General features: G+C 50.8%; 1 protein-coding gene across 4 annotated transcripts in view; it reads left to right on the top strand.

The window, feature by feature from the left end:
* Positions 1 to 24805, top strand: part of RHBDL3 (rhomboid like 3) — a 61485-nt gene that overhangs the window by 27262 nt on the left and 9418 nt on the right. For 2 of the 4 annotated variants that reach the window (XM_037143327.2, XM_037143326.2), the window contains 3 exons: positions 4130 to 4230; positions 12937 to 12997; positions 18750 to 19915. In XM_037143327.2, coding sequence (XP_036999222.2) covers positions 4130 to 4230; positions 12937 to 12997; positions 18750 to 19021 — 434 coding nt within the window. In that variant the 3' untranslated portion in view covers positions 19022 to 19915. Of the gene's footprint in view, positions 1 to 4129; positions 4231 to 12936; positions 12998 to 18749; positions 19916 to 24805 lie in introns of those variants that run through there. The other 2 variants (XM_053656383.1, XM_037143328.2) reach the window with 2 other exon arrangements.

Here is a 24805-nt window from a genome sequence, read left to right as displayed (position 1 = left end):
GAATCAAAAGGGGAAGGGCCTCACCCCACCATGCAGGCCGGCCTGCTAATTCCTGACGCCTCGGCCTGGATGTTGGTCCCGCGCCATCTCCTTCACTGCTCCAGGTGCTGAGGTGAAAATCCTGGCCCCCTTGGACAGCACCCACACCAGCCTGTCCCAGAATCCAGCACCTTCCACGTCCTGGAACAAAGGTCTAATGAGCATCTCTGTGTGCCAGACTGACTCAGCCACCCACACACCCCCCAGGTCTTGACATCTGGGGATTTATGGCCACATTTTCCAAACCTGGATACTTGGAGACCCAGATGGTTAATGGTGAGGAACAGGAAAGACACGCAGAGCACTGGCTGTTGGTCGTCAATTAGATGGGAGTGCCACTAAGCCAGAAGACTGAAATACGATTCAGAAAGACTCGGGCCCCACCAAAACCAGAGGACGCACAGCAGGACAGTGCAGTGTCACTTCCCGGTGATACCAGCGCAGGGTGGGGGGGTGCTCAGGGGAGCTTGCCCGCTAAATGCAACAGTGAGGGGCTGCGTCACAGAGCTCTGGGTGCACACTGTGCTGCGTGGGTCACTGTGCAGGCCCAAGGGCACTGTCGTCAGAACATAGCGTGCTGTCTCCAAGACTGAGTTAACAGATCCGCCCGCACCCCTTCCTCCCTCTCTGCTCAGAAAGGGGACCCATTCACAGACAGCTAGACCCTGGCTGCATAGCCAGTGATCGAATGCTGGCCCTATGCAGGCCCTATTTTAGTTAACCCTCACAGAAAATCTATGATGTAAGGCAGGTGCGGTTACTCTTCACTTGTTACAGATACAGAAACCGAGGCTTAGGGAGCCCGAGAAGACAGTTGGGAGTGGCAGAGCTGGGCTCACGCCCAGGCCGTCTAACCCCAAAGGCCGCACTCTAAACCACTGCCCTGTGATGAGAACCAAAAGGCAGGCATTTCCCTTGTGGAGATCCCTTAATGGCTAGAAACCCAGGGAGGTCTCCATAGGCATCAGTCCCTGCCCCTTTAATTCCTGCCCAATGAAAATACTCCAAATCCAAGGCCATCACATTTTGTAACTATGAGAGCTCACCTCTGCTGAGAAGGTCCAGGATTCCAGGCACGTGACAAAGGGTTCACCTGGACCCTCTGCTGTATTCGGCACGGCCCTCCAAAGAGGTGGGTGCTGTCACCCCCGTTTCACAGGCGCGTCAGAGCAGTGAAGTGACCTGTTCAGTTTGCTCAGCTAAGAAGTACTAGGCCTGGGGTGGCAACTCTTGTTTCACCTGTGCTTTTGACCAGTGCTTGGAGGCCAATGTGCATTTCACCTTTGGTTAACAATTAGCTGGCTAACCATTTAACTCTCTTAAAACCCACTATCCGAAATGCTCCACCAATCTTTTATTTTGTAGATTATATAGATTATAAGTCACGTGTGCATCCCCAGAGCCTAACACAGGGTTTGGCACATATTAAGCACAAATACATGTGGAGCAAATGAAAGAGCACGCAAGAGCACAAATAAAGTTACATTGCTTAAAGGGAGATGTTCTGCCAATTTTTATTTGGGTGTTTTTAATGGCCAAGGGAGGTGTTGGAGAGCACCTGCTTTAAATGTTCCAGGCTACAATGATTGCAACTGCACATTATGGCAAAGTCATGAGCTTATCTATGTGCAGGCATGGACCCAGAATTTGGGGGGATTCATAGCCCAGACTGGACTTTGGTCCGCTGCTGTGCGGAGGTGTGGTCTGTCCCTCCGCCTTCCTACTCTCTCCCCATGCTGTGCGGCCCTGGAATTAGCTCCATGGAATTCAATCTGGCCTTACTGAACTGTCGTCCGTTAGGTGGAATCCTGCCTGGCCCAGGCTGCCTGCCGGAGATGGCCTTTGTTACTATATGGATATGCATACATGCCCGCGTTTGAATCGGATCTCCACCAGTCCCTCTAGTCCAGGGCCAGTCTGTAGTCACTTGAGGAAAGTCTGTGCCACAAAGGTAGGGTAGGTGGGTCCCCGATTGTCACTGGTTCAAGATGCTAGAACCAATATCTGAGCCTCAGACCTAGACCTGAGGCCAAGACTCAAATTGTTGCTTTTCTAACCTGAGAGGAACCATTGAGGTTCCCTCCAGGGGGTGGCAAAAGTTTGCTTCCCAGGCCCCACCCCCATTCAGCAAGAGCTGCTGTCTGTGCTGTGCTCCATGGGGTAGGAGCTAGGTAAGGTTTCCACTGGAAAAGGGCTTCACTTCTCAAAAGCTGGAAAGCCTGGGACCTCCTCATTTCGCAGGTGGGAAAACTGAAGCCCGGAGAATTCAGGAGCGATGCCCACAGTCACACAACTAGCCAGCCACGCCCCCACTCCATACTTCTTCCAGGATCCCAGGCTGACCCCTGACCCTGAGGTCAGGACTGTGATCCACCGGTAGGGTGAAGGAGAGGTCAGTGTGTGGAGGCCGATGCCTCTTCCCCTGGTGGATGGTCACTGGGGAGGCCGAGGGAGCAGGATCTGGGCCTGTTTGTAGGGACCTGTGCTGAGGGAAGAGGCCAGGCCAGGGAGCCTTTCTGTGCCCCAACGGTAATTAATGAGGAGCAAGCTGAGGAGCCTGCAGCTCGGGCAGCCAGCCCTCGGCTGCCCTGCAATGCAGCCTTCCCAGCCGGGCGCCCAGGAGAGCGTGGGAATCCTTTGTCATGCAGATCCTGCTGCCTGTCTATTTACCACCCTGGGATTTTTTTCTCCCTCTTCTATATGGTTGACCCCGTGGCTAGGCAGTTTTTAAAAAAAGCTATCTGACAATAGATCAATACTTAATTAAAGCCCAAGGGAAGACATGAAAGGGGAGAAGAAAGATTTATAGTTGCCCTGGGAGGGCAGGAGGACTTGGGAGTTCTCCGTGTAGAGTTTGAGTTTTCCTGGGAAATCACATCCCCCTTGAGACCAAGAATCTGTCGCGGGGATCTCTTCTCTGAAGGATCTCAGTGAGCCGAGGAGCCTTGGGAGAGGTGGGGCAGGTACATGGGGAGAAGGCGGATGATGTTACAGGGCTCGCCATACCCAGTGTGTCAGGTGTTCTGGTTCCTTAGGAGGCAAGTAGTGGGCCCTCCACTCCTGTGGAACCTGCCCAATTTGGCCTCCTGCCCGGCCCTCCGCTCGCTACCCAGACAGCTGCTAATTGGCTCATGAGCCTGCAGGCATTTTCCAGCGGAGATTTCTGCACACTTCCCCAGGCCAGCCACCTCTCCTCCTCTGGGCCCTGGGCTCTACCTCCCAGTTATTTTTAGTCTCCCATGTCCTTCCCTGGAAGCCAAAGCATTGATCACACTGAAATGAGACCAGAACAATACATTTCCCATCTCTTCTCTGCCCAGCTTTCCTCCCAGGACAAAAGTTTGTCATCCCCTGGACCAAGAGTCTATACCTTTCTTTCCCCCAGAGGGTATGACATCATCTCTCTCCCTCTCTTCCTGGGGATTTTTCAAGGACTTTTTTTCCCTCCGAAGAAGCCCTGTTTGCTCTGGAAATCCTGTTGGCCTTCTGTGATCGCGCTCAGCCCGGGGAAGGTTGGAGGTGCTCTCAGCTGTCTCTAGATGCTGCAGAGCAGAGAGAGTGATGGCAGAGGGGGAGTTGACCTCGGCGCCAGTTGGGGGATTGGCTGCTGTCAAGGCCAAGAGCACAGGCTGTGTGACCAGCAGACCTGGACTCAAGTCCAGGTGCCAGTTCTTCCTGCCGGGTGACTCTGGGCTCAGTCTCTTCATTTCTGCTTGGCCAGTGTCTGACATGCAGGGCCCCGTAAGTGGCCCCTGTTTCTGCGGCCGCTACTCCTGTCATTTTTGTCATTGCCCCAGAACCCTGAGATGGCACATTGGAAGGCAGAGGTTGGATTGAGTGTCAGATGTTCACTTTCCGCTGTTGAGTCTTTGTTTCCCATCTATAAGAGGAGAAGTTTGAATCAAATGGTTCTTTCAAGCCATAAATTAATCCTCTAGGGAGCTCCAAGGGGACGTGGGATCAAGGGAGGGGGAGATGGAGCCTTCTGCTCTGGGGTCTTAACCCCAAAGCTGTGGCATCTGTGGGCTTGAGGCGGGAGGCGGGGAGCTGCCTCCAGCATTCTCGAGTTCTCGCTCTCTCTCTGCCCCAGGATCCTTGGCGGTGTCCGTGGCTGACATGACCGCGCCGGTCGTGGGCTCCTCTGGAGGGGTGTATGCGCTCGTCTCTGCCCACCTGGCCAACATCGTGATGGTGAGCACCTCCTGCCCCAGCATGCCTTTCGTGGGCTCCCCTCAGTGGTCTCTAGGCCCAGGCGTTAATGGGCTAGAGCCGGGTTTTGGATTCTCATCTGCATTCCCCCAAGGCCCAGCAAGTGCCGGGCAGACCTGGCTGGTAGCAAAATCCACAGACACTCCTCGCCGTCTGTGGGCGCGTTGCTAACGGGGCTCCTCCATTTGTGATTCATATTTTCTCCAGTCTTGGCCTTGCCTAGGAATTGCCCCATCTCTGTATTTCACCTCTTTCCCACTCAGTGACTTTTATAAAAGGGTTAAAATTCTTAACCACCTAGCACGCACCATGGTAATTGTAATTGGTGTTTTGTCATAGATTGTTGAAAATAGAGGGAACTCAGAGGTCATTGCATCAAAATTCTCGGATTAAAAAGAAGGCTCTGAAAAAAGGAAAAACTCATGGACGCGGACAACAGTGTGGCGATTGCTGGGGGGGAGGGGAGTAGAAGGGGACTAAATGGTAATGAAAAATACAATAAAGAGTAAATCAAGAAAAAAAAATGTTTTGAAAAGGATACAGGAATGACAGGGGGGAAGAAGCCAGCTTTGAGGCATTAAGTGATTTGTCGAAAAAGTCACAGCTTGTGGCAAAATCAGGACTTGATGCCACACCCGCAAACCACTTGGGTGTTGTTCTCCTACTTCAGCCGTCACGGTGGCGGGACACTGCCCTTCCACTTCCCCCGCTCCTCCTCTTTGTCCTCTCCCGAAAGGCCACGTAGTGAATGGTTAAGAGCACGAGCCAGTCAGCCCAGATCTGAATCCCAGCCGCTCGCTCCCTAAAGAGTGCCCTTGGGCAGGTGACTTCACTGCTCTGTGTCTTAGTTGGTACAGGTGTGAAATGGGATGATAGGTGAGCAATGAGATAAAGTGAAATAACCACTCGGTTCAAGTGTTGACTTCAATCCTGATCCTCACAGAAGAGACCACGGTAGACTCCAAATAGAGATGGGGTCTTCCTTCCAGGCACGAAGTCAGGGTCAACCCGATAGTTTCCGCAGAGGCCAAGGCAACTGCTTCCTTGTTCTGGAAGTAGCCTGGCATTTGCAGGCCAGAGGAGGAGTCTCGGCAGTGACTGACGGCTACCACTGGCTGACACCCCTGCTGGCCTGGAAGCCTCCAGGCAGGTCCCAGACCTGACTCATCTTGATTCCCCGGTGCCTGGAGCAGGGCTGGACCCTTGGTGAGTAAGGTCACTAATGGTGGTGAGCGAGGAAGGAAGGAATGAACAATGTCCAGAAAAGTCATGGCTTCTCTTGCAGGTCCTTCCGGACTTGCCTCCCTCGTCATGACTGCGTCCACCACGTGGCAGATGTGTGAATATTCGTGGGTTCTGTGTGTTTGGGGAGTTCCCAGATTTTCCCATTTATGTGTTGTCACTCTCACTTGCCCCACTCCTCAAATCCTTTTCTTGTCACCAGAGTCCCCCTTGCACACTGAGGGGCAGGGGTGGAGAAAGGAAAGGCAGGAAGAGAGATGAGACGGGAAGGACTCACAGAGGGACGCTGACTACGCTTGCTACTTGCCTGCATTGTGGCAACTTCAAGGGAGCACTTGGAGAACTACAGCAGGTGTGGGAAAGCCTGTGTGAGTGTGTGTGTGAGTCTGTATGCCTTTACTCGTGTTTACACACACACACACACACACACACACACACACACGGGTTGGTCTGCTGAGAACCCAGGAGCACCGTGCTGCCTCACAGGGCCCTCCTAAATGGGTCAGTTCTGTATCAGTGCCGCCGCTCTCCCCAGACACGGCTTTTCCTCTGAATTCCACCTCCTGCACTCCCCCTCCCCCTGCCCCAGTTCCTTCTGTAGGGGAAGGAAATTCGAGTCACCCCTCTCCTTTCCCCCACAAGACACGTCTGTGAGTAAGGGGATGAACAAGCGCAGCTAGGAGAACATGGGGAGGAAGAAGCAGACAGGAGTTCCTAAGGATGCCCGGTTTCTACCCCCTTCCCCACATCCTGGGAAACAGCCCTGATGCCCCGATGCCCGTGGTGAGGGCGGACCACCCCGAGAACCCCGGGGCGGGGCAGGGGGTTGAGGAGGGAGGTGTGAAAGCAGTTTTGTTCCAGGTTCTGCTTCCTCCTGGCAAGCAGCCCAGGCCTGTGGCGCCGCCGGGAGCCCATTGCCCTTCCCGAAGGGCACGGTTTTCCCTGGCCAGCAGGGAGCTGCTTCGTAGTCCCCAGAGCTGATGTACGGGTGCCTTTCCTTGGAACGTTGTATGGTGCTCATTTGACGGTGAAAAAAAACCCTCACTTTCTCATTTCAAAAGGTTGGTTTCCTTTCGTCAAGAGGCCACCTTTACCCCAACGAGCTCCATGCCCAGCAACTCAGAGATGCACTAGGTCCGACCATATGAAATTGCCATTTCTGTGGGTCAGACGCACTTCAACGTTGCCATTTTCATGTGGTTCAACTGAATAAATATGCTCCTGCTTTTAATTCCAAAATGGAGGTTGGCCCGTGTCTGTGGACAGGGCAAAACCGCTTGTCAGGACAGAGAGGGGAAGCAGCGCGGGCCTGACAGACAGACAGACAGTCCGGATTTGGGTGTAGGCGTCACCATTTTAGTGGCTGCGGGTTCCTCAACCTCTGGGGCCTTGGTTCCCCCACCTGCACTCCCTCCTTCACAAGGTAGTTGTGAGGAAGACGTGAAAAAATGGCTGAGAGATGCTTCCTGTAGGGCGAACCACCGTGTAGCTGGGAGAGCCTGTGTGTGTGTGCATATATATTTGTACATGTACACTGCATTTAAATCCCCACCCAAGGATGTGTTTATTGTTGTTTTTAGAGGGAGAGAGAGAAACATCAGTGTGACAGAGACACATCGATGAGCTGCCTCCTGTACACGCTCCCCCTGGGGGGGCGAACCCACAACCTTTTGGTGGCCAGGCAATGCTCCAACCAACTGAGCCACCTGGCCAGGGCTGTATACATGTAATTTTTATCTTGACAAATTCTGCCTGATATCCGGACATAGGGAAATCAGAAAACGAGTCCTTTTTGCTTCAGATACATAATAGAAAAATGTTTGACACTTGGGTTCTCAGGGCTGCCTGTTTTAATGAGAGATTCTGCCTCAAATCAGAGCATGCCTTATTTTTTGTGAAAACACTTTGCCTTTCAAAAAGCTTGCCGTTTACAGCCAGGGATTAAACTTAGAAACTATTTCAGCAAAAGGTCTGGATGACACAGGAGACCAACAGTTAAGACTCGTTAAACTAACTGGGTGGATAAGGACGCCCACACTTCAATAACTTATTAATGGCATTTTGCTGGGGCCCCTAGACCAGATTTCCATTTTAAATATGCAAGATATGTATTCATACTTTGTTCCATATGGTAGATGTTTTCCTTAGTTGTTTGAGGTCCGAATTTTCGCAGATTACACCCTCTTGTGAAAGCACAAGGAAAGGTTGCCGAGTGGCACAAAAACCCTTATGTCATAAGGTTCACTTTATTAAGTAAAAATCCTTTTGTGGGACCAATCATCATTCCCTAATGTATGTGTCATGCTTTTCTGTGTCCTCTGTCGGATTTTCTTGAAGTCATTTAGCGAAAAAAAAAAAAAAAAAGCCTATTTCTAGAGCTGGCCAGTGCGGCTCAGTGGTCGGAGCAGCGTCCTGCACACCAGACGGTTGCGGATCCGATTCCCAGTCAGGGCACATGCCGGGGTCGCGGGTTCCACCCCTGGTCAGGGCAGGTATGAGAGGCAACCAATCGATGTTGCTCTCTCACATCAGTGTTTCTCTCCCTTCCCTCCCCTCCCTCTAAAATCAATAACAGATTAAAAAACAAAAACAAAGACAGTTTCTACCCAGACTATGTAAAGCTGTGTGGAAAGGAAGCTCCCTGCCTGGGTTTCAGCCTCTGAGCTGTTAACTGGTAGACGCCCGAGGGACTGGTTACTGCCTGGGTTGGCCTGGGTGAGTTACCATCGCACCCTGGCCCTGGGAGAGAGTGAAATTAAAAGGTCTGCAAAAAGTCTGCAAAAGCTTTGCATTCCCCAGGGGCCTGCGAGCTTCCCAACATTTAGAGCAGCAGCAGTGCTGGCTGTGTGGGAGATTTTTTTCCCCCTTCTCTCCTGTTGTTTAACTGCACTCATTTTATTAGCGGGAATAATGGGTTGGAGAAATGAAGCAGCTGGTGGGAAGGGGTGACTTCTTAGCTTAACCACTCAGCTGCTGGGAGACTGGGCTTTTGTTAACATTTGCTCCATTTTAGGGACAGCCGGCGCAGACAGCAGGGACAGACAGAACTTGACTCTGTCCCACAAGTGTGGGCAGACAGAGCCCTGGATTAGGAATCCTTTCAGTATCGCCATCAACTCACTATGTATGACCTTGAACTAGTAGTCCTCCTGGACCCTCAGTTTTTTCTTCCTTAAAGGGCGGGAGAGAGGGTGTGAATGGATCAGCTTGGCAAACTCCAGTGCCTTCAGGGACCAGGCAGGTGTTGTACTGTGCATTTTGTTGGTGGCTTGGCAATGGTGTCCCCTTTAGGAGAAAATGGTCCATCAGTTGACTCCCAAGGATCCTGACGTTTCATCCTGGAGAAGAGCTTCGGAGGGAGGGAGGGAGGAGGCTGCCCTCCATCAGCTGGCTGAGCCAGCTCAGAGCGGGCTGCCCGATCAGTGGAGAGCACCACCTTCCACCAGGAGGTGACAGCGCTGTCCTGCCACCTCCATGTTCAGCACAGAACGTGTCAGCGAGCAAAGATTAGACGTCCCCATCTAAAGAGGGGCCATGTGTTGCCCACCTTGCCTTTCGTGAAGAAGGGCTTGCCAGTCAGTGAGGAATAATGGAGGGAAGGGGCGTGAGGGGCAAGAAGCCCAATGACACAGGATTTCTCTCTGTTTTGGGCAGCTTCCCTGAATCCTGTTTACTGCCCTGAAGCTTCCATAGATGTTATTGTGTGTGCCAGTCAGGGTTCAGGGCCCCTGCAACACGTGTCCCCCATTGTCGAGGGGGTGCGAGACAGGCCCCCCAGCTGGGCCTGGGCCAGGCAGCGGAGGCAGAGTGGGTGGGGAGGGAGCGAAGCCCCTAGCTGTCCCCGGCCGTCTGCTTCCCTAGGTCTGGTGTGTGTGTGTGTACGTCACGCATGCGTATAAATGGAATAGTGCTTTGAATGCACCGCAGGAGTGCGCCTCACAGGAACCCTGTGGCGAGGTCTTTTGTAAAGTGAAAACTCTTTTTGTAAGGTGAATAATCGTACTCTGTTCATCTTCTTTGGAGGTTCAGCATGTTCAGAGAGTCTCAGGGGAAAGAGGGATTGGTTTGCAGGCCGTCTGGCCCACCCCTTTCCAAAGCCTGATTCTAGAGCCTCCCCTCCAACTGATGCAAAGCCCTGTTTGAGCCCCTCAGTGTCAATGATGGGAAATTCACTGTCCCCCAAGACAGGTCATCCCATCTTTGGGCAGCTCTGCTTATTAGAGATGGAAACTTATTCTGAGCTAAAAAGAAAAAATCTTTCCCCTTTCTCTGAATTTATCAGACTATAACCGCCTGCCTTCACTCCATCTGAAGATGATTAGAGACAGACATCTAGAAATCTCAGCTGCCTGCCTTCAGAACTCAGAGACTGAGACTGGTCTGCTCCCATCATTAGCCTTTGTTTTTCTTTTGTCTCCATAGAGATACCTCGTATTAAATGCCTGACTGCTTGCAACCCTAACCCTAGCTTCGGGAGCTCACCTGCATCCCTAAATGAGACACAACTGTGTAGCTGAACTGAACTGTCCTCTAGACTGAGACCAGTTTATTGAGATACAGAACAATCTACCAACCCAGCTTCTGGAATGTGGAACTTCCAGGGCAGTTTCAGAGGAAGGAACTATGGGGGTTCCACATGAGTCACCCCAAGATGTGCCTCTGTGCCCTTGTTTAGAGCTAAGGTCAACTTTAACTGCTGGGCTTGAAAGGAATTTCTGCGCCTCCCTTAACTACCTAGAAGCCCTTGAATTAGGGGCCTTGTCCTTAGTAAGAGATCATTAGAGATAACCTCTTCTGACCTACCTGTAAGGCAGAACAAACTTCAGGTTACTGAGCACCAGCTTGTATTCTGTAGTGACCCTTCGAAGCCCCCACCCCAGCCCAGTATGGCTTCCTCACCCAGGTTTCCTTTCTGCCTCTGAACCTCCCTGCACGTGAGGTCTCTGACTCTCCTGTATTCCAGGTTCCCATATATACGTACATATTAAATTTGATTATTTTCTCTTGCTAAAGTAAGATCTCTCAAGTTTTCATTCAATTAGTCTTTTGCTTGCAGGTTCCATTGAATGTGCCTCTTCCTCATGTCATTGACTCACTTGATTCTCGACAACAGTGAACTTGTCTCCCGAGTCTTCTGATTATTCATTCCTCATATGCAGGATTTTGAATTTTTGCATCATGCTGATGGTTCTGCTTTAACTTGCCTTGGTTTGCTGTCCTGCATCCCTTTGCAACCCTGGACCCAGCAATTAATGCAGCTCCAGGCGTCATCTGTGTGTGCAGAGGAGACAGGGACCTAGATTCTCTTCTTCTGCTAGTGCAGTTCAGGCGCTTTCAGCAGCGATAAACTTACGGTTGCCTAAAATCTCAAAGCCATGCTGGTGTGGTCGCAAGTAAGCCACAACCCCCTCACTTGGGACGAAATGGAGATGACCTTTTTATTTTATTTTATTTTATTTTAATTTTTTAATTGATTATGCTGTTACAGTTGTTCTATTCCCCCTTTATTCCCCTCCACCCTACCCCCCATCCCCACCATCACCCCCCCTTTAGTTTATGACCATGTGTCTCAAGTCCTTTAGATTCTATATTTCCCATGCTATTCTTGCCCCCCCCATCTATTTTCTATCTACTGTCTATGCTACTTATTTTCTGTACCTTCTCCCCCTTCTCCTCCTCCCACTCCCCTGTTGCTAACCCTCCTTGAGATCTTCATTTCTATGTTTCCACTCCTGATCTAGCTGTCCTTTTAGTTTGCTTTCGTTTTAGGTGTGGTTGTTAATAACTGTGAGTTTGTTGTCCTTTCACTGTTCATGTTTCTTTAACTTCTTTTTCTTAGATAAGTCCCTTTAACATTTCATATAATAAGGGCTTGGTGATGATGAACTCCTTGAATTTGATCTTATCTGAGAAGCACCTTATCTGTCCTTCCATTTTAAATGAAAGTTTTGCCGGATAGAGCAATCTTGGTTGTAGGTCTTTAGATTTCATGACTTGGAATACCTCTTTCCAGCCCCTTCTTGCCTGTAAGGTCTCTTTTGAGAAATCCGCTGACAGTCTGATGGGGACTCCTTTGTAGGTGACTGTCCCCTTAGCTCTTGCTGCTTCTAGGATTCTCTCCTTCATTTTAATCTTGGCTAATGTAATTACGATGTGCCTTGGTGTGTTCCTTCTTGGGTCCAACTTCTTTGGTACTCTCTGAGCTTCCTGGATTTCCTGGAAGTCTATTTCCTTTGCCAGCTTGGGGAAATTCTCCTTTATTATTTGTTCAAATAAGTTTTCCACTGGTGGCTGTGCCTTTCCCACTTCTGGTACCCCTATAATTCGGATGTTGGAGCGTTTAAAGATGTCCTGGAGGCCGTTTTTTTTCATTGTCGGTTCCTAAGACTCTCCTCATTTCTTTGAATTCTTGCTTCTTGACTCTTTTCTGTTTGGCCATTATTTGCTTTCTTCTGGTCCACTCCATTGATTTGAGTCCCAGTTTCCTTTTCATTGCTATTGGTGACCTGTGCAATTCCATTCATTTCAATTAGTTTCGCCTTCATATATTTGTTTAATTTGTCGGTATAATCAACCAGTTCTGTGAGGATCCTGATCACCAATGTTTTAAACTGTGCGTCTGTGAGTTTTGCTATTTCTTCATCGCTTAGATTTATTGGCTCTGGGGCTCTGAGCTCCTCCTGCGCCATTCTTGGTCTGTTCGGGCCCTTTAAATGTGAGAAGCGGCGCCTTGGATTCCCAGGTCGCTGGGTTGTGACGCTGTATGTGGGGGCGTGGCCATAGCGGGGAAATGGCAACCCCCTCTGCCGCTTCTCACAGCTGGGTGCGGAGGAGCAGTGCCTTAGGTGGTTCACCTGGGCCGGGCCACTCAGAGTCGCTGGGTTATGACGCTGTATGTGGAGGTGGGGTCAGAGCAGGGAAATGGCGGCGCCCTCCACTGCCGCTTGCCGTGGGGACCTGCCGGCCCAGTCCAACCGCCCACTCTCTCGCCTGTCCACCCGCGCACAAATGCGTGACCTCAGTCAACACACAGCCCTGGGCCCGGCTGTCTCCCCCTCGGTCGCTCGCCTGGTTGCTCGCTGGGTCGCTCACTAGGTCTGACCCTGCGCCTGGATTCCGCGGGCCTGAGTGTGTCTGGCCGAGTCCTCCTGCGCAACCCTGCTCCGCCAGCCGCTGGTTTCGCCCCTTACCGGTCAGGCTGAAGAATTTGTTGTTAACGGACTTCCGAGAAGTTCAATTTTCCGTGTTCTGGCTGTGTTTCTGTTGCTAATATTTAGTTTTCTCTAATCTTGGTTGTGTGAGAAGGCACGGCACATCCACCTATGCCTCCATCTTGGCGGAAGTCCCCTGGAGATGACCTTTTTAAATGCCAGGTTTTCTTAGGTGAGATATTTCTGCAGAGGCGTGGTCTGACCTGGCACTAACAGAACTCTCCTTTTCTCCTAGAACTGGTCAGGCATGAAGTGCCAATTCAAGCTGCTGCGGATGGCTGTGGCCTTGATCTGTAGTAAGTCCTGACGGGGCAGGCTGGCGGGCAGGGGGCCCTGCACTGGGCCTGGGGGACATAAAGATGCCATAGCCCCCATCCTTCAGGGGCTTGTGGTCAAGAAAAAGAAAAGGGGGGCCGTGTCAGTAGTGTGCAACAAAGTGGGATGTGGTGGGAGAAGCTGGGCCCACTCTTCTGCTTCTTAACCCTTTTAAAATTCTTTATTGCTGTTAATATGAAAACAGGGAAGCACACACAGCGTTAGTGCCCAGCTCAATGACCAGCACCCAGATCAGGAAAAGTAACTTCTTAACCTTGTGGGTCTTGGACTCTGTCCTTTGGGATGTTCTATACCTCCCCTGGAAAAAGTGTGTGTGTGTGTGTGTGTGTGTGTGCGTGCGCACGCGTGTGTGTGCGCGCGCCAACTAAAACTTGTAGTTTTAGCAGGTTTACCAACTGTAACTAATCCATGAACCTTTACAAATGGGCTGTGGCGAGGGCCCTGGTCAGGGGAAGTCAGTTCTACCTGCAAAGGTCATGTTGATTTTTCAAGGCCGCCAAGTGTTCATCATATAGACACCATGGAAAAGGGCATTTCAGGCCAAGGGGCAGCACGAACAAAGACATGGGTGGGTGAAGGGTCATGGCCTACAAGTTGATTGCAAATCTGACCTATGAGGTTTGGGACCGTGTGTGTTTCTGATAAGAGACAATAGGAGTCCAATCCTGAACAACTTTAAATGGAAAGAGAAAGATTGACTTGATCCTGAATATACTAGAAGGGCCCAGGAGGGCTTTAAGCTCAAGTTACTGACAGATTTTAGTTTTATTTTATTTTTAAAATTATATACTGATTATGCTTTTATAGTTGTCCTGATGTTTCCCCCGTGGCTCCCCTCCAGCCAGCACCCCTCACTCCCTCAGGCAATCCCCCCACCATTGTTTAGTCCAGGGGGCATGTGTATAAGTTCTTTGGCTACTCCACTTCCTGTACTGAGCTCAACATCCCCCTGGCTGTTCTGTAACTGTTTGTACTTATTAATCCCCTCACTTCTTCACCCATTCCTCCACACACCCTCCCATCTGGCAGCCATCAAAATGCTCTCTGTGTCCATGATTCTGTCTCTGTTCTTGTTTGCTTGGTTTGTTTTTTAGATTCAGTTCTTGATAGATATGTATTTTTGCCATTTTATTGTTCATAGTTTTTGGTCTTCTTTTTCTTAAATAAGTCCCTTTAACATTTCATATAATAGTGTTTTGGTGATGATGAACTCCTTTAGTTTTTTTCTTGTCCGGGAAGCTCTTTATATGTTTTTGATTCTAAATGACGGTTTTGCTGGGTAGTAGGTTTCTGCTTGGTTGTAGGTCCCTGCTTTTCATGCCTTTGACTATGTCTTGCCAACCCCTTCTAGCCTGCAAAGATTCTTTTGAGAAATCAGCTGACAGTCTTATGGTAACTCCTTTGTAGGTAATTATCTGCTTTCCTCCTGCTGCCTTTAAGATTCTCTCTCTCTTTTTAAAATATTTTATTTATTTATCTTTAGAGAGAGGGGAAGGGAAGGAGAGAGAGTGAGAGAGAAACATCAATGTGTGGTTGCCTCCCATGTGTCCCCCACTGGGGACCTGTCCAGCAATCCAGGTACATGCCCTGACTGGGAATCGAACCGGTGACCCTTTGCTTCACAGGCCCATGCTCAATCCACTGAGCTATGCCAGCCAGGGCCAGGATTCTCTCTTTATCTTTAACTTTTGGTATTTTAATTGTGATGTGTCTTGGAGTGGGCCTCTTTGTATCAATCTTGTTTGGGACTCTCTGCTTCCTGGACTTGCATGTCTAGTTCCTTCACCAAATTAGAGAAGTTTTCTTTCACAATTTTTAAAATAGATTTCTAATTTCTTGCTCTTTCTCTTTAGCACCCCTGTGATGCAAATGTTGGACCTCTTGAAGTTGTCCCAGAGGCTGCTTATACTGTCCTCATGTTTTTGGCTTCTTTTTTCTTCTTGTTGTTCTGACTGGCTGTTTTTTTGGTTCCTTTTGTTCCAAATCATTGTTTTGATTCTTGGCTTCATTCTCTCCACTGTCGTTTCCCTGTAAATTGTTCTTCATTTCAATTAGCATATCCTTTGTTTCTGATTGGATCTTTTTTTATGCTGCTGAGGTCCTCACTAAGTTTCTTGAGCATCCTTATGACCAGTGTTTTGAACTCTGCATCTGAGAGATTGCTTATCTCCATTTTGTTCACCTCTTTTTCTGGAGTTTTGATCTGTCCTTTCATTTGGGCCATGTTTCTTTGTCTCCTCATTTTGGCAGCCTCCCTGTATTTGTTTCTATGTATTAGGTAGAGCTGCTTTGACTCCATGTCTTGACCTAATGTAGTAGGTGTCCTGTTGGGTCCAGTGGCGCAGCCTCCCCTATCACCCAAGCTGGGTATTTGAGGTGCGCCCTTCGTGTGGGCTGAGTACACCCTCCTCTTGTAGTTGAGCCTTGGTTGCTGTTGGTGGATCAGTGGGAGGGATTTACCCAGTCTAGTCAACTGCAAGGACTGGCTGTTACCATTTACCACCAACCTCCACGCTCCATGGAGAATCAGCTGTGCAGGGCAGGGTGGTGGTGCTCTAACCTGGTCTTTAGTTGTCCACTGGGTGCACTGGCCCTGGGGTTTCCTGAGTGGTTCAGGCCAAGGTCAGCCCCCACCTGTGTTTCACCTAGGGCCACTCTACCTGAGCTATAAAGCAATGTGAGATGGCTGCTACTCTTGCTGGGCTTGGAGAGTCCCAGGCAAAGCTAAGCTGTGAATCTAGGCTGGCTGCTGCTAGTGCCAGGCCTGGAGCTCACTGAGGCCAGCTGTTGCTTGTTTGAGAGGATTTAGGAAGCTGTGCAGCAGGAGCCCAGACCAGCCATTAGTAAGAAAAAGCAGCTTGAGCGGGCCTATGAGCTGGTTGGGGCAGAGTCTCTGGGGATCTCCAAGGCAGGTCAGACTGTTAGCGAGGTTGATGGAATCTCAGCTATGGCACCAGCTTACCAGCTCCATGGCTTTATGCGGAGAGGGCCCAGAAGAGGGACAATGGCCTCTGCTCACCTGGATGCCAGTCACCTCAGTCTCTCCCAGCATGCCACTGGTGCCTTCCAAGCTGCCACTCTGGTGCCGGAGCTCAGAGGGAGTGAGTCTGAGTTGGTAAGTCTGTCCGTGGGTTCTTTTAGAGGAGCTGCTTGGGGCTCCAGAAGTTTCTTTCACTGCCTCAGTTCCTGTTGGTTTTTGCAGCCAGAGGTTGTGGGGACATAATCTTCCTGGCACTGGAATCCTGGGCTGGGGGCCCCTGGTACGGGGCTAGGACTCCTCACTCCGGAGATATCCCTCCCGAATTTTATCTGCCACATGTGGGTGTGGGACCAGCCAGTTCTGTGTCTGTGCCCCTTACCAGTCTAGAAGGATGTGGTTTCTTTAATTCTATGGTTTCAGGCTTCCATTCCACTTAATTTTCGATGGTTCCAAGTGATGGTTGTTTCATATTTTAGTTGTAATTTTGATGTGGTTGTGCAAAGAGGTGAGCCATGTCTGCCTCCGCTGCCATCTTCCAGATTTGGGTTTTAGGAGACAAGCCTGGCTCAGTGTGGGGAAGGAGTTGAGTGTGCAGGGCTGAGACCAGAGGGCGAGAGGCTCACCTGGGATAGAAAAAGGTAATAGGCTGCACTGAAGTGAGGGAGGTAGGAACGGAGAAAAAGGAGCACACAGTCTGCCCTTCAGTGCTGAGGACACAGCTATTTGGCTTCATTTTCAGGTAGGTACTGGGGCTCAGAGAGAGAAGTTTCTTGCCCTGGGACCCCCAGCTAGAGGTGACAGAGCTGAATTCGGAGCCAGCCTGTGCCATTTTTAATGCCCCACACTGTAGCTGGGCTGGGCAGGAGCACCCTGACTGACACAGGAGGACCAGCCACCTACTCCGTGCGGAAGAGGACGACAGCCAGAAAGCTGGTGGGAAGCGGGGGGCCGGCAGGTGTTCGTCATGTAGACACCATGTAGCCCACACCTCTGTGGGCTCCACTGCATTCACCACGGCGGTGTTCTCGATTCATTCACACCCTCACTCGCTGGTCTTAGCTTCTGTTGGAGGACCTCTACTTCCAAAGGAACTTCAGCCTTAAAGCTCACAGGCTCCTTGAGCCAGGGCAGTGATGGGACAGAAGGGAAAAGCAAGGGGTGAGCGGAGGAGGGGAGGAGGGAGCAGAGATTCCCCGAAGGCTCAGACTCGAGTGTGTCTGTTTGTGAGGAAGGGAGGAGAAGCATTAGTCATGCTGTTTAAAAAAACTAACCAACTCTAGGCCCTGGCCGCATTGCTCGGTTGGTTAGAGCATCATCCTGATATGCCAGGGTTGTGGGTTCGATCCCCAGTAAAGGCATCTTATAAGAACCCATCAGTGAATGCAAAAATAAGTGGAACAACAAATCCATGTCTCTCTCTTTCTCTTTCACTCTCTTTCTCTCCCCCTCCCCCCTTCTCTCTCTTTAAAGTCAATACACTTAAAAAAAACTCTAAGCATCATAAAAACTAAAATGCTGTTTTGGAAGTCCTTCACATCCCCCTTGTGGAACCCAGGGCCTGGGGAGGAATTGGGGGGCAGGACACAGCGTCTGTGCTTGGCTGCTCCTTTTCCGCCATCTATCGGCCGTCCTTGGAGTTGCAGGGCCCGTGCCAGAAAGGCAGGCAATCCTCTGGAGGTGCTGACACCCTGTAGTGGTTAGAGTGGAGAGAGTTGCACTGATTAAATAAATGGTAACTGAGCCAGGACAGAAGTCCCCTTACAGGGCGTTGTTTCGATCTGTCAGATTTGCCTTGGTTTCCTCATCTGTAAAGTGGGGGTAAGAGTACCTGCCCTTGGTGTCCTTGGATAAGTAGGTAATGAAATGGCAGTTTCCTGGCACTTATCTTTCAAGAGAGTTCATCCCCGTTGGATTGGCCAGTGCAAGAAGTTCCTGCAGGAAGCCTGGCCTGGAGAGTGAGTGGGGGCATTTTAGAGTCTGTGAAGAGAGATTCCAGCACTTTGTCGGGACCGTTTACTTCCATTCCTCCTTGGCCCTTCTCCCCCTCCATCCCTTCCTTCCAACCACAAAAGCACTGGCTCTGAGGGTTCCCTAAGGGTTTTGAAATAATACGTGAAAACACTTTATACACTGTAAAGTGCTAGCACATCGAGTTGTTACTCTTTTTCCAGCAGCGGAGCCTGGCACACAGAAGCTGTGACTTTATAAAGGTGGGGAGACTGAGCCTTCGGGACACGTGACAGCAAGGACGCGAGAGCCTTCTCTGTGGCCCATCCCCTCTGCCTGAAGCGCTCTTCCGAGGGTCCTCTCTTGACACTCACATCTCAGCTCAAATGTCACCTCTTTAGGGAAACCTTGCCTGATTCCCCACACTGAAGAATCCCCCTCCTGACACCCAGCATCGACTTTAAGTCACCTCTTTTTGTTTCCTGGGGAATTTCTCGTACTGCAGTGATCTCATGTATGTACTTGTGAGCTGCTTGAGTACTTGTGTGCTGGTTGGTTGCCAGATGCTTCAGTATAAGCTCTGGGAGTACAGAGGTGTGTCCGTCTTCACTACTACATCTGCAGCACACAGAGCCAACAGGGCTTGTTCTGCAGTGAATGGGTTAATGGGAGGGTGGGTGTCTGGTGGCTGGCTGGCTGAATGGCTGGATGGAGTGTAAGGCCTCTCCCTCAGCCCCTTCCCTGTGGCCCCTCCTGTGACTTCTCTGTGCTTCTTCCCCTTGCAGTGAGCATGGAGTTCGGGCGGGCCGTGTGGCTCCGGTTCCACCCATCGGCCTATCCGCCGTGCCCGCACCCGAGCTTCGTGGCGCACTTGGGTGGCGTGGCTGTAGGCATCACCCTGGGCGTGGTGGTCCTGAGGAACTATGAGCAGAGGCTGCAGGACCAGTCGCTGTGGTGGATTTTCGTGGCCATGTACAGCGTATTTGTGCTGTTTGCTATCTTCTGGAATATCTTTGCCTACAGCCTGCTGGACTTAAAGCTGCCGCCGCCCCCCTGAAGGGCTGGAGGACCAAGGGCCAGGGCGGGAGGGCGGAGCAGCATCAGAAAGGAGCATCTGTATTCTTTCTTCTCATCACCAGCTCAGTGAGGCTGGGGAGGAGAGGCTGAGAGGCGCTGGGCCACGGTCATCTTTGTGTTCAGACTTGGACAGACTGTGGAGGCTTTTGTCTGAAGGCCACCTGCTGGAGGAGTTGGACATGGCTACTGTTGTTTTTCTAGACTCTTCTGAAGACGTCAGGCCAGTAAAGGCCTGGGTGGGGTGGGGTGGCCGTTCTCTCTAGCTGGGCTTGTCCCATGTGTTCAGGGGCCCCCTCCCTTGTCACAGATGGGGCGGCAGCCTCATCCTCCACCTCGAGAGACCATAAGAGTATAAGGAAGGCCTGAGGGGATGGTAGCCAGGCAGGCCCTTGTCCAGCCCGAGATGATGGCAGGCCAGGAAATGTTCCCTCTACAGCTGTTGGCTCAGGAGCTCTGGACTGGAAGAGGCCCTATTGGCTTTGTCCCAGGGGAGCCCAGAGCGCTGTCTCTAGTGCCTGTCAGTGGGTACTGGGGCATGGCCTCTAGTGCCTGGGTGGGCAGAAGAAGGAGATTCTGGAAGTTCGGGCACTGCCCTTCCCCTGGGGTACCCGGGGTACCCAGCAAATGAACCCCAGCAAGAGGGAGTTCATCCTAAGCTCCACCTTGGAGAAGGCCCTGCTCCTGACTTCTCCCCTCCTCTGCCCCGGGATGTTGACATCTCACTCCTGCACCCCCGCATCCCAAGCCCGGCATTGTTGTTAGAGTCCTTTCCTCCCCTCCCATTGTGCCCGTCCTTTGGCTGTGAGACAGCGTTCTGATGTGTGTGCATGTGGTTCGGTGGGTGAAGAAGCAGGGGTGATGGGAACGACGATGTTGGAGGCAGCAGAGGAAGGCTTGAGGAGCAGGGGGCACGTGTGGAAGGGGCTGAGAGGAAGGAAGGGGCTCAGAGGCGTATGTGGCTCCTGAGGATCCTTGCTTTTAGCAGCATTAGCCTCTTCTTTTCCACCCCCACCCCCTCACCTCTGTCCCTTCCAGGCTTCTCCCTGAGACTCACTGACTGTGGGGGCAGGCGGCCTCATGCACTTCCAGGGCCCCCCAGATGCTGAGGTTTTCCTCACCTTTGCCAGCTTCCGCTGTGGTTCCCTCTGGAGTGGCCTTCATTCTGTTTCTCTTTGAAGGGAAGGAGCTTTGGAGGTGCAAGAGAGGCTGGGACAGGAATACTGAGGCCATGTGTCCTTTTGAGTTCAGAGGTCAGGAGGTTGCAGAGAAAGGAGTTCCGATTTAGGTGGAAAACTGCTTCTAAAGAGAAGAATCCTTGGGTGCATGGATGAGAGTCAGAGCTGAGGCAGCCCGGAGGCTCCAAGTCTCTGAGCTGGGAGGGAACTGGGAGATGATGGAGTCCATCCCCAACCCTGCTTCACAAGGGGCTGACCTGCTAGCAGGAGCTGGTGCAGGCCTGAGGGCAGGGTGGACAGGATGGCCTTGGACAAAATGTGATGCCCATTGTACTGCTCTTGGAACTCCCAAGGACTGACAGCCCAGAGGGAGGAAGAACCCAAGGCTGAGTCCATGCAGGAACAAGGGCGCAGACAGGAGTATAGGAACTGTCTTCTGCCCACCACTTGCCCTTTAGAGCCATACGTGCTTTGAGGTTCAAAGTCAGCTGGGCCAGGCCAGGCATTTGGTGGTCTTGGGCCACCGTGGCTTCCTGTCCCCAGGGATCACATAAATGGTCAGGGTCTTTCTATGCTGGACACCCACAGGCAGCCCTGGGCTATGCCAAGCCCTTTTCCATCTTCACCCACCGCTAAATAGACTGTCCTGGCCTTGGCACATGGCTCACAGGTCATGCTGCCTTTGTGGTGACTCTGTGCCGAGGACTGCCAGCCTGGGGGGCACGGGCCCAGGTGTGTGGCTGAGCTGCGCTGGCCTGAGGCATCTTGTCTGGGCCCTGCCAGCCACTCTCTGCCCTCCTGAGAGGAAGATGTAGCTGGAAGAGTCAGCTTCTTGGGAGAGGAGACGCTGATCTGGAACTGGGGGCTGAGAAGACTGGCATGAGGGTAGAGGAAGGGGCCTTGGAGGGGGTCCAGAGGTACTCCTAAACCTGAGAGGTGCTGTCCCTTTCTGGAGGGGTGGGGGCAAGTACCGCCCTCTGGGAAGCAGAGCTTCCCCTCCAGATCCTCTCCTGGTACCGGAGCATCAGGGCTTCTGGGTTGCAGATGGAGGGGGCAGAGAGCCACTCTTCCCCCTGCCTTTGTCCGCTGTGGCCTGGAGAGGGGCCTTCCCCTTCTCTCGGGGCTGAAATGACTATGAGCTACAAGATTCTAAAAAGCCCTCATAAGCTTGCAGTTCTCTCAGGGCTTAGGTAGGACATATGAACTGCCTGAGCTGGAAATCCCATCTGCCATCCTGTTCCATCTGTCCTCTGAGCACGCCGAGAGCCTCACCTACACCATGGGCCCAGCCCAGCTGAGCCGCAGCTGCTCCATCAGCTGAGGGCCCAGAGGCACCTCAGAAGTCCTTTGGTCTGCTTAACTGCTATCTCCACCACCACTTCTAGCCATCACTTCTAAGCAGGGCCACCCAGCAGTGGTAACAGTCACTTCACACCACCCAGGTGTAACCCAGAGCCAGAGCCAGTGGTCTGGTAAGAAAGGTTTACTTTTGGGTGTAGGGTTTCTCTTTAGCGGGTCCCTTCTGCTCCCTGGCTCCCAGCACCCTGCCAGCAACACGTCCGTCACCTCTCCTCTCTCCTCTGTTGGCCGCCTGGCCCGTGTGCCAAAAAGCTGAGGGTAGTGTCTCTTCAGGCTGTGGCCTGAGGATGGATTTCCACCTGCACAGCACAGAATTTGAAATCTGGGGATTCCCCAAACAGCAGCCACAGACTCACTCGCTGGAAGAGGAATCACAGAAACTGGGGAAAGGAAAACAAACCTTCAAAGGAGAAATTTCGCTTTAATGACGCCATTAATCATTCTTTTTTTTTTAAATTAGGAAAAGCTCCCTAATGAGGTGCATTTGCCAGCTAATAGGACTCTCAATTTCCATGAGAACTATTCTTGCCCAGAGGATTAGGAGAATCATCGTTCACTGAGCCCAGATCTTTCCCCAGTGTCCAATTTCATTTGCAAATAATGCAGGTTCCCCAGGCACAGCAGAAGCCCTTTCCTGGATTCGTGTTGCTCCCAGGGCTGGCTGGAAAGCCCCGGTACTCCTCTGCCTTAAAAACCGGTGCCCGACACTGAACTCCGACCCTCTGCCCACCAAGGACTTGAGTAGGTGGAAAACAAAACAACAGCAACAACAAAACACAAGCTACAGTGTTCGTTTCTAAATATTTTTGTATTGTGTACATTCTGTATATTTTTGTTGTAACATATTATTTGAGCACAGATTCCATTAAAGATTTTTTTTAAGCTATCCATGATTCAGAAAGTGACCTAAAGGGCTTGTACTTCATCTCGGTCTGGGTCAGGGTTGGGGAGGGGTGGGCCGTGGATCACACGGATCGGGAGTTGTTTCTCGATGCTGGTGTTTCTGGCTTGGTGGTTTTTAACCTTCCCCGAATTAATGAACTCTTTTGAGTGGTTGAAAGCTCTGATTTCTCTCCCCATAAAAATACAGATAGGTAGTTTTATGTACAGTTGGGGGGTGGGGTCGGCTGGCTGTGAATAAGGAAACTGACCCAAAGCTTCAGGTCAGGAACCTCTGTGCCAGTTGTCTGTGGGTGCCCCGCCTCCCCTTCCATTCTTACATTACACCCTGATGAGAGATTAATATTTTGACTACTTTTATTAGAGGAATCTTCTCTGACATTTCTTAGGCACTTCCTTTCTCTAGTAGCCTAGTCTTCCGGTCTTGCTAGGGACTGCCAACACCCTGACCTTGAGGAAGTGACAGGAATGTTCTCAAGAGTAAAAGGATATGGTCAGTTCACAAAAGGGGAAAATGAAAGGAGCATAAATGTTAAAGTCTGGTGCTTGGTAAGTTTAACAATCAAATGGGCTTTGAATGGATTGTGTTACCAGGCAGACCGGAGTTGGGGATTCCCTTCCTCTGTTCACAAGAGAAGAATTCAGGTGAAAGAGAATGATGGAATGAGATAGCAAGTTTATTTATGAAATACACTTGACCGTGAAACTACAGGCAGCCGTCCATCTAGTCTGAATCCCCCATGTATAGAGGAAATAAACTTGTTAGTAAGTCTGTTCTGTACACTTGAGCCAAGGCTACAAGTGGGCACCCAGCTAATCTGAGTGCCCTGACTATTGGAATTCTAGAAGTTGTATGAGGTCCGTGCAGAAAAAGTCCAGTGATTGTTAATAGAACAAGAGTGGTTTGTGTGACATTGATGTAACCTGGCAGCCAAGGAGAGTGGACTGGAATGTGCGTGCATGAACAATGATGACTTGACCGTACTTACTAGTCAGTGGGGGCAGTAGACACTGTTGAGTGAGCATGTGTACTGTGTGGCTGTCACATTCAAAATGACTGATTAGAGCAACAAATCTGCATCAAATGTTGCGTTAAGCTTGAACATTCCTCTGCAGAAGCTATTCAGATGACTCAAAAGGCTTTCAGGGATGATGCAATGAGTGCAGTGCTAATAAAAGTGTGGCACAAATGCTTCAAAGATGGTCGAGAACCTGTTGAAAGTGGTCCATGTTCTGGAAGGCCTGCAACAAGCAGAATACCCGAGGATGTTGAACATGTATGGGCTACAGTCAGCAAAGATCAGTGAGTGACAGTATGAGAACTAGAGGCTGATCTGGGGATTCCAAAAATTACTATGTCTGAGATTCTGATGCCTGGCATGAAACATGTCATGGCAAAATTTGTTCCATGGCTTCTGCTACCAGAGCAGAAGGAACATCATGCTGCAGTTTTTAATGATGCTGGGAGAACTGTGAGATCTCAAGGTGCCTACTTTGAAGGGGACTGAGGCATCACTGTCCTGTGTACAAAGTTTCTTGTACCTTCTATCTTCTTTAATAAATGTCCCTATTTTTCATATTACATGGCTGGATACTTTCTGGACCGACCTCGTATACTTTAGTCAGCTTCTGGGTTCCCCTCCTATTCCCTCTTCCAGACCTTGGGATTAATATACAGTTATAAAGGCTTTCTCTCTCAGCTAGTGAAATTGCTACAGACGCTCCTTTTCCCATGGAAGCGATACACACAGAATTTCAAAGGCTCCCCGCCTCTTGCACTACGATAGTTCCGCTTTCAATGTTCAGAATGCCTGGCAGTCTTCTGGGACCAGGCTCATGACTGCAGAGTCAACACAAGGGGTGAGATCTCTCCCTCCTCCTCCTCCTGGCCGTAGTTTTCTACTTATCCTTCCTAACAGACATGCCCTGAGCAAGTGAATTATTTCCACCAGTTTTTCTAAGCTAATGGCAGTGTATGTAGTTTTGCTGTTCCTAACCGTTAAATTTCATTCAAGGATTCAGCTACTCTGTTAAATTCAGCATGGGAGTTGTTTCCTGTAATGTTCTTTCATATCAGTTTCCTGAGTGTCATTTTAGAATAATTCAAAATGCTGAAGTCATTTAGACTACAGATCAGGCTAGAGTCAAAGAACCCGCTTCTGTTTGGAGTGTGAATGGACTCCCCCGTAAGGGACGCCGGGCCCCTGTGTGAGCACCTGGGTCAGTTCCGGGGCCTGTACCTGAGGCATTTAAAAGCAAGTTCCCTGGACAGACAGAAGCTGTTTGGTTAGCTTTGTCTTTGGCCTCTTACCACTTTTCTGGTCCCTCTG

Source organism: Artibeus jamaicensis, unplaced genomic scaffold (genome assembly GCF_021234435.1).
Source record: "Artibeus jamaicensis isolate MK-2021 breed Jamaican fruit bat unplaced genomic scaffold, CSHL_Jam_final contig_1998, whole genome shotgun sequence".
Lineage (NCBI taxonomy): Eukaryota > Metazoa > Chordata > Mammalia > Chiroptera > Phyllostomidae > Artibeus > Artibeus jamaicensis.
This window is presented reverse-complemented; position numbering and strand designations above follow the sequence as displayed.